The sequence below is a fragment of the Elephantulus edwardii genome, unplaced genomic scaffold, assembly GCF_000299155.1.
Source record: "Elephantulus edwardii isolate Elephantulus edwardi_28Jun2011 unplaced genomic scaffold, EleEdw1.0 scaffold00269, whole genome shotgun sequence".
Classification (NCBI taxonomy): Eukaryota; Metazoa; Chordata; class Mammalia; order Macroscelidea; family Macroscelididae; genus Elephantulus; species Elephantulus edwardii.
The window spans coordinates 2,618,403-2,628,655 of record NW_006400019.1 but is presented as its reverse complement, the minus strand read 5'-3'; the positions used below and the strand labels follow the sequence as shown (position 1 = coordinate 2,628,655).

Genomic DNA, 10,253 nt, shown 5'->3' with positions numbered 1-10,253 from the left:
AGAAAGAAAGAAAGAAAGAAAGGAAGGAAGGAAGGAAGGAAGGAAGGAAGGAAGGAAGGAAGGAAGGAAGGAAGGAAGGAAAGAAAGAAAGAAAGAAAACACCCTTTCCTTTTCTCAGAACTTCAGCTGCCTCACAGAGGAGCTGACGTCCAAAGGCCAGAGTGAGAAGTTGTCCAATTCTTGTAATATAGCTTTTGTTCTCATTCAAAGGTTGCTACCTATATGTGTGGAATTAACATGTCTGACTACTAACTAACTCAAAATCTCAAATTCATTGACTTTGAGTTGGAACCAACCCATAGCTGACCCTCCAGCAGGTTTTCAGAGACAGTAAACCCCACTGGAGGAGATTACTCGTCTTTCTCCCATGAAGCAGCTGGAGGATTCAAACCACTTTCCTTCCTATGGGCTGGCAGCACAGCTCCTTATCCACTAGGCCACCAGAGCCCCCTTACTACTATCAGTAGCTACCATTTCTTCAATATTTAGTTAGTATTCCTCCTGCAAGTGCACAGTGTGGGAGTGGGGAGCAAAGGTGTCACTGTGCAAAGTAGGGCAGAATATTCAATATTCAGAGTATTTTAACTTCGGGATGATGTATCTGACATGGAGTCATGCAGTCATCTCCCAAGACTGTTGGGAGCAATGGCTACATCACACATTTGAGATGGGAATTATGACCGATGTTAACATGGAGAGAGAGGGTCCACATTGGGGGAGGACAGTGACTGATAAAGTAGGAGGGTATAATTGTTTCCTGTCAGATGACTAATAAATGCTCTCTTCCCTCTTTCAGGTTTTTCAGGGAAATCAAGATTCCATCACACCTATGGTGAATTTTTTTGACCCACCACTGCTGGCTCGTTATCTTAGAATCTACCCCCAGAGCTGGGTGCACCACATTGCGCTGAGACTGGAGGTTCTAGGCTGCCAATCACAACAACACTACTGAAGGCAGCATGTGGAAGTCCCTGCTGGTCCCCTTGCACGCTCTCTCTCAGTCACTCTCACTCAAAGGCTATCCAGAGGCAACTTGGAGTTGGCAGGGAGATGCCTTCCTGATAGAAGTATTGCATTTAAATGAAGACTCTCATTTGTTTTTTATCCTAGTTAAACACAAAAGGGACTGTATGACACAGCACCCAAGGGATGGAAAATGAAATGCAGTTTGATTCTTTGAGCAAAACAAACAAAATTTAAATGTTATTGCCTAAATTTTCTATATTCAGTTTTCTATATATGGTAACAAATAATCTGAACTTAATGTTTTCACTAGATAGATTTTAACCACATGTCTCAGGGTCATGGCAACAGCGCTTTAAAGTCAAAAGGCATGTAGGGTTTTTTGTCATTCTGTAAAATAGAGATAATATTAGAGCCATTACTACACTTATGTGTTTTGCCTCTTATTTGGTCACCTTGGTGTGTTTTTAGTGGCAAACTCTAACCTCAAAAAGTGATATTCTTTAACTGAAATTATGTGCAATATTGTATATAAATGGATAGTGTCTCTTTGTGACAAGAAACCTATCGATTTACTCACAATTGAGAAGATACTATTTTGAAATAGTTCGATATAATCTTTCTTTAAGTTCAATATAATCTAAAAAAGTGGAAAACAATTGTTGTTGTTGTTGTTGTTATGTGCCGTCGAGTCACTTGCGACTCATAGCGACCCTATGTACAACAGCCCTAAACTCTGCTCTGTCCTGTGCCAATCGCACTGTCTCTGACACTCCCATCCCGATTATCCCATTCACTGAATCAATCCACCTCATAGAGGGCCTTCCACTCCGGCGCTCTTAATTTTAACCAATAAAAGTATTGAATATACCGTGGACTGCTAAGAGAACAAGCACATCAGGCCTGGAGAGGGTGAAACCAGGCTACTCCTTGGAAGCAAGGATTTTAAAGCTTTGTCTCACATACTTTGGACATGTGGCCAGGAGGGAGCAGTCCATGGAGAGGGACATCATGCTTAGAAGGATGGAGGGACAGTGCAAGAAGGGAAGACCCTAGATGTAATGGAATGACTCAGTGACTGGGATAGTGGCTGTAGGTGTGTCAGAGACAATGAAATTGGCTCAAGATAGAGCAGGGATCAGAGTTGCTATACATAGGGTCACTATGAGTCATAAGTGGCTCAACAGCACATAACAATAACACAACAAGGGTATGTAAGTATTGGAAATCTTGAAATGTCCTTTAAATTTGTTAAAAAGGACAACTTTTTAATATGCGTGGAGAAGCTAAGGTCAATACATGAGATAATCTGCTGCTTTTGAGTCTGTTCCAACTCATGGAGACCTTCTGTGAGGCTATAAATCTAACAGGAAGGGACTGTCCATCTGTCTCCCATAGTGAAATCAAACAACGCTTAACCACTATATGACCAAAACTTCTTATCTGAGGTTGCTTCTGCTGTCTACCATCCAGTTGGAACTGACCCATAGCTGACTCTCCAGCAGGTTTTCAGAGACAGTAATTGCACAGGAGGAGATTGGCCATCCTTCTCCCATGGAGCATCTGGTGGATTCAAACTGCATGCCTTTGGGATTGCAGTGCAACTCCTTACCACTAAGCCACCAGAGCTCTCATATATTATTTACCCCAGATATTCTAATAATTCAACTCAATAATATATTGAACAGGAATGGTATTTCATTCATAATAAAAAAGAACATCTCAAGATCTTCTGTGAAGCACAGTGCTGTGAGTAATGATACGATCCATATCCGTAAAAGGAAACCTATTAGTACAACTGTTATTAAAATATGCATAACCACCACTAAAATCAAAGATGAGGAAAGTAAGGATTTCTACTAGCTTTTGCAGTCTGAAATTGACTGAATATGCAAGCAAAATGCATTAAGCATAATTGTGAATTAGAATGCCAAAGTTGGAAACAAAAAAGAACTGGCAGTTGGAAAATATGGCCTTGGTGACCGAATTGAGGCTGGAGCCTGCATAATAGAATTTTGCACAAAAAATGGTTTATTCATTGCAAATACCTTTAAAAACACATAATTTCAGATGTTTAGAAAAAATAACCTCATATTTTATTCACCCCACAAACTAAGAAGTGTAGCCTGATAGCAAGCAACAAAGGAAAGGCTGAGATTTATTCTCTTTGATCAAGGGCTACTCAAAATATGGTAAACCAGATTTTTTTTTGTCTGTTATAAGTTAAATAAGTAAATTAAAAGTATTTACTTTTATTACAAGCTGCACAATATGACAGAATAATTATATATCTATTGAATCTAGTGAAAATTTTTGCTTTTACTTATGTATCTTGGTTTCATTTAATTTTTTTGGTAGCTGATTTAATTGTATTTCACAAAACTATTAGTATTCTATGTTGTGGTGGCTTAGTGGTAAGGAACTGAGTTGCCAACCTAAAGGCATATGGTTTAAATCCACCAGCTGCTCTGTGGGAGAAAGATGGACAGTTTCCTCTCATGTGATTTATTGCCTCTGAAAACTTGCTGGAGGGTCAGTTCTGACTCAATAGTACAACAACAGCAACAACATACACATGGACTTCACATGGTGGACTAAACGGAAATCTGATTGACTACATCTGCGGAAAGAATCTTTGGAGAAAGTCTGTATCAAAACCATGCCAGGTGCTCATATGCAAGTTCAAATTGAAGCTGAAGAAATTAAAACAAGTCCATAAGAATCAAAATATGACCTTGAGTTTATCTAACCTGAATTTAAAAACCATCTCAAGAATAGATTTGACATACTGTGCTCAGCCAAAGTCAGATGTTCCAGTTCAGTGGCCAATTGCAAAAAAAGCACGAAAAGCTGAGGTAATCTTAGACATCACTTTATTCTGTTTCTCACAGACTGTAGGGCAGAGAGGCAAGCCACAAGCCCTACAGGAGTTTTCCCACAAAGTTCTTATAGTGCTGAGAACAAAGGTGGCATCTAACCACACTTGCACAGTAATCACTAGCCTTATCACACCATGCACCTGTACAGTTACACTTTGTTGTTGTTTGTAGCTTTGCATAATACTCATTCAGCAAAACATTATTGCACTTGCTCAAACATGACAGTGGCTTAGCCCAAATCCATCTGACAGGTATATACCGCACACATTACAGTACCCAAATCTGTCTGTTGTGTATATACCACACATTAGGATATCCCACACTCCACGTGTGACAAGACAGCAGATTTTGCATAAGCTCAGGCCCATAAAGTGATACTTTGAGCCCACAGCAACAATACAATAAACAATATCCACAAACTAAAACAGTAGCTGTTGTGACTAAGCTACTCAGAGCCAGTCACTGCCAAGTGCATGAGACTGGATCACCATTCCCGTAGGAAATCATCAAGAGTTAAGTATTTTCAACTTCGCACGAAGCTTGGGTTACATTATCTTTATCACTAGGTGTGAGCATACAACAGTGTGAATTATAGCACATGATCCCCCTTGGGCAGCAGTTAGCAGTTAACACTACTTTTCTTGTTAGGTGATCTCATCCATTAACAGAGCTACTCAGTGCTCTTGCAGTATGCTCAACTAAGGCAGTTATTTCTCATTTATTTTGATGGCACCAACAGTTAGAACAAATATAGCCATGGGATAAAATCATCATGCCATCCACTTTTCTCAATGCCTTTTTTGATGCTTCCTGGTTCATTCAATATTCTGTCCATAGCATCCTTAAGTATTGCAACTAGAGGCTTGAATTTGTTCTTCAGTTCCTTCAGCTTAAGAAATGTCAGTCATGTTCATCCCTTTTGATTTCCCAACTCCAACTGTTTGCACATTTCACTCTAATACTTTGCTTTGTCTTCATCTTTTGTTTATCTCCTTAACTTCCTGATTTCTTCATTTTGTTTTGGCTTCTCAGTGCTGCAGTGAAATATTCAGATTATCTTCTGATACCCATCTTGGTTTTTTCTTCCTCCTCTGTCTTTATAATGACGTTTTGCATGCTTCATGGATGATATGGAAAACTAGCTCATCTGGTCTTCATTCGTTAAGTGTTCAAGACCTCAAACCTGTTCCTGAGATGGTTTTTAAATTCAGGTGGGATAGACTGAAGGTCAAATTTTGGTTCTTGGGCACTTGCTTTCATTTTCTTTAGCTTCAGTTTGAACTTGAATATGAGTAGCTGGTCTGTGCCACAGTCAGCACCTGGCCTAATTTTCACAGCCGATAATGAGCATCTCAAACTATTCTTTTCACAGACGTGATCAATCTGATTTCTATACAGATCGTCAGGTGAGGTCCATGTGTATAGTTGTCATTTTTGTTTCTTATAAAAGATGTTTTCAATGAATATATCATTGATTGTACAAAACTCTATCATTTTATCTCCAGCCTCATTTATGTCACCAAATCCATGTTTTCTGACTACTGATCCTTCATTGTTTCAACTTTTGTATTCCAGTCACCCATTATTATTAATGCATCTCAATTGATTTCCAACTGCAAAAGTTGGGATAAATCATCTATTTCCTCCTTTTAGGCTCTAGTTGTTGGTGCATATATTTTAATTATAGGGGTATTAGCAGGTCTTCCTTGCATGTGTATGGATATTATCGTGTTGCTCACAACATTGTATTTCAAGATAGATCTAGAAGGGGTCTTTTAACTATAAATGTGACTCTGTTTCCCCTTACTTTTTCATCTCCAACATAGTAGAACATATGATTGTCTGATTAAAAATGTCCAGTACCAATCCATCTTATTTCACCAATGCCTAGTATGTCACTATTTATGTTTTTATTTGTGTTTTCCTTAACAATATCCAATTTTCCTACATTAATACTTCTCACATTCTACATTCAAATAAATAGTATTTGATTGCAACTGTTCCTCCCCTTTTGCGTTTCCTAATATGAAGGCTCTGCTAATCTAGTCTAAGTGTGCTCTATTATTGATAGGGATTTCAAAGACCTTTTATTTCAGAAGTGAATGGCCAATCATTCTCCCTAGTCTGTCTTAATTTGGATGCTCGACTTTAGAACAATATCTGGCAGATAGGCATTTTACCCAAAAGAGTATATTAATGACATCTCCCCATTACAAAAGTAACCAATAGATCTGGTATTGGTCCTCCCCTTTGGCACATGTGTCTTGGTATTCCTTGCCCCTTCCCTTCCACCCCTTAACTCACCTGCTTAGCACTCCCATCCATTCTCGTCTCAGCCAATCACTTCTATGATGCTGGTCTCTTACTCCATTGACAGTGTGGTCTCTCACTGCTTCTGGTCTATAGTCTGGTTTCTCATGCCATTGCTGATGTAGTCTTTCACACTGCTGCCTGTCTTGTATTTGTGTTTTTCTGTGACAGAAGTTCAGTCTTCCTTCCTCAGTGGTCAGCCCACCAGAAGCCTAGTCACACTACAGTACCCAAAATCAGCCTGTCAGGTATATACAGCACATTATGATACCCCACTCCCACATACCGAATACTAATGACTGAGACTAGATGAGTTGTGGGATAACATCAAGGATATCATCCATGAAAAAAGTAAAGATCATTATAAAGACAGGATAGAAAGAAGAAATTCTAAAAATCAAACTAGAGCATCAAGCAATCATTAGAATGGTATATATAGTATAGGGCAGGATTCATATCTATTGTTCATATGGTCCTACGAGTCCTAGTTGACTTTATGACACCTAACAAAAAACAACAATAATTCAGGTATTTTATATAATTCTACTAATTTTATGTTCAAAGGACACACAAAAAAGGTAACAGAAGAAATTTTATACATGACAGAAAGGTAATGAGGAGCCTCACCTAAAAAGTTAAATCATCAAGGAGTCACAGAAGAAAAATCGAACAGTCTGCTACAGCTGCCACACAAGAATAACTGCCTCCAGCTCCAATAAGTTAATAGCCCAGTAAAAAAGCTAACTCCAAAGGGATTAGAAAACATCTTTTTCTTACTTTTAAAAGGTAGGGCTGCTCTTGTGTTTAACTTACCAATCTTGTTTTGGTATTCTTTTCCCATGGACTGTATCAATTTCTATTTCTCCAATTGCTCTTGGAACCAGTTCTTTAAATTTCATCTTGGTTTCCTCAATAAGGAGTTACATAAAACATTGACATGTACAAACAAATGTCTTTGTTTAAGAAATGTGAGCTTACACTTGAAATGTTGTTGTTGATTGTCGAGTCGAGCATGACCCATAGCGACCCTATGATCAAAAAGCCTGAAGCCTGTCTATAACATTTATCAAAGTTTGTGTGAATTATGAAGTTTTAAAATCAAATAGAGGCAGAATAGATACTTTTGAGAAATCTGTACTGGTTTGTATAAACTCAATCACCAGAAGATTGATGAACAAATTCAATCTCCTCTGACAAATATAGTTTGTAACATTAAATGAACCTTGCTTGCTGAAAGTGAGAAGTGCTTGAAGCACTTGTTGCAGAAGATCAAGGAATGCAGCCTTTGGTATAGATTGCATCTCTTGAAAACAAAAGATCCTTACCACCGGACCAATAGGCAGCACATCATGATGGATGGAGAGGAGATTAAAACTTCCAACAGCTTCATCTTGCTTGAATCAACAATTAACACCCTTGGTACCAGCAGTCAGGAAATAAGGAGAAGCATTGCTACTGGGCGCAGTTTTTCCAATTACTAGCTATGCATATGAGAGCTGGACAATGAATAAGGATGACAGAAAAAGAATTGATGCCTTTGAGCTGTGGTGTTGGAGAAGAGTACTGAACATCTCATGGATGGCCGAGAAAATGAACAGATATGTCTTAAAGAGGGTGAAGCCAGAGTGCACTTTGGAGGCAAGAATGGTGAAGCTTTGCATCACATACTTTGGACACATTACTAGGAGGTTCTATTCCTTGGAGAAGGGCATGATGCTGGGAAGGGTGGAGGGCCAGCAAAGGAGAGGAAGATCCTCAACCAGGTGGATTGATATGGTGATTGCTGCAATGGGCTCTTGTGTGTAAGGAAGCGTGTGGATGGCACAGGCTAGAACAGGGTCACTATGAGTCATTCTCAACTTGATGGCATCTAACAACAACAAGTCTGAAAATATGTCACTATTTTTTTATTTGTTTAATAGCCAGTTGGGGGCTAGGAGCCTCTTGTTTGAAGCAGTTGGGATACGGAAGGTAGGTCTTTTTTATTTGATTAACAGTCAGTAAAATTTTGTATTTTCAATGATTTATTAATTACCAGTATCTTTGTTAAAAAACACAAAATGGTTACTTTACACATGGACCTCACCTGAGGGACTGCATAAGAATCAGATTAACTACATCTGTGGAAGGAATCATTGGAAAAACTCAATACAACAGTCAAAATAAGGCCAGGAGGGGAGTATGGAACAGACCATCAATTACTCGTGTATGTGCAAATTCAAATTGAGGCCAAAGAAAATGAAAACAAGTGCACAAGAACCAAAACATGATTTTGAATCTATTTCACATGAAGTTCAAAATCGTCTTAAAAATAAGTTTGGCACCAAGGCAAATCAGAATCAAAGACAAGGAAAGAATTTGAAAAGCAGCTAGGGAAAAATGAATAGTAACTTATAAAGGAGAGCAAATAAGTTTAAGTGCTGATTTCTCAGCAGAAACTATGAGAGTAAGAAGACAGTGAATGACATATAGCAAACACTCAATGAACACAACATTCAACCAACAATATTGTACCCAGCAAAACTGTCCTTCAGATATGACAGAGAGATCAAGATATTCTCAGAAAAGTAGAGACTAAGGTAGTTTCTAAAAACAAGACCAGTGTTACAGGAAATACTGATGGAAGTTCTTCTTATAGATATAACACAGAAAGGAGGATAGATCAAAGTAACCAGCAACAATATAAAAAGGACCCAACAAAATTATACAATAAAATCTTGCCTTTCAATAATTACATTGAATGTGAATTGTTTAAATGCACCAGTAAAGAGAAAAAGAGTAGCAAATTGAATAAAAATTCAAAGCCCATCAATATGCTATCTACAAGAGACACACTATAAAAGTGAAGATCAAGACAAACTAAAAATTGAAGGGTGAGAAAAAATATACCCAGCAAATGATAACAGAAAGAAGTAGGAGTAGCAATATTAATCTCTAATAAAATATATATCCGTGTAAAAACTACCAGAAAGGACATTATATAATGCTTAAAGGGTCAACAGAACAAGAGGACATAACCATAATTAACAAAACACACAAAGCAAATCTTAATAGATCTAAAAAAAAAAAAGTAGACAACACCACTACAGTAGTAGGAGACTTCAATACACCAACTCTCAAGGAAATAATAGCACTACCAGAAAGAAACTTAACAAAGATGCTAAAGAGTTAAACCACACAATCAACCAACTTGATCTTATATACAGATGAATAAACCCCTAAAAATATGAGTATACATTCATCTCCAGAGCATATGAAACATTCTCCAAAATAGATAGTATTTTAGATCACAAATCAATTCTCAATAAATTAAAAAATGTAGGAATAATATACACCATTTTCTCAGACCACAGTGCTACCAAACTAAAAATCAAGAGGACAAAGAAGCAAAAAAACCATACACCTGGAAGCTGAACAATTCCCTGCTTAAACATGAATAGTTACTAGAAACAAAGACAAACATTGAAAAGTTTCTAGAAACAAATGAAAATGAAAGCACGCATACCAAAATCTCCGGAATACAACAAAAGTAGTATTTAGAAGTCAACTCATAGCAATAAACAAATATATCAGAAGACAAGAAAAAATTATAATTTATTAACTCAACATCTACAACAACAACAAAAAAAAAGCATCTCCAACAAGTAGAAAAAGAACAGCAAAACACTCAACACCTCTAAAAGAAATGAGATTATAAAAATTAGGGCAGAAATAAATGCAATAGAAAATCGAAACTATTAACAAGACCAAGAGTTGTTTCTTTGAAAAGGTAAATAAAATTGACAAACCAGTAGCAAAGCTAACAAAGGAAAAGACAGAAAATACAGAGATAACCCAGATAAGAGATGAAAGGGGCAATGTCATAACAAAACCAACTGAAATTAAAAAGCTAACAATAGAATATTATGAAAAACTATCCTATCTCCATAACTTTTAACCTATATGCAGAACAGATTATCCGGGAGGCTGGGCTCTATGAGGAGAAATGTGGGGTCAGGATTTGTGGACGATTTATCAACAATCTGCGTTATGCGGATGACACAACCCTGCTTGCTGAAACTGAGGAGGACCTGAAGCGCCTGCTGCAGAGTGTCAAGGACT

At 37.7% G+C, this 10,253-nt stretch overlaps 1 protein-coding gene across 1 annotated transcript in view; it reads left to right on the top strand.

Annotated features, from left to right (window-relative positions):
- Nucleotides 1-952, top strand: part of F8 (coagulation factor VIII, procoagulant component) — a 212,088-nt gene extending 211,136 nt beyond the window's left edge. The window contains exon 25 of the mRNA XM_006900001.1: nucleotides 797-952. Coding sequence (XP_006900063.1) covers nucleotides 797-952 — 156 coding nt within the window. The remainder of the gene's footprint in view (nucleotides 1-796) is intronic.
- The last annotated feature ends 9,301 nt before the right edge of the window (nucleotides 953-10,253 follow it).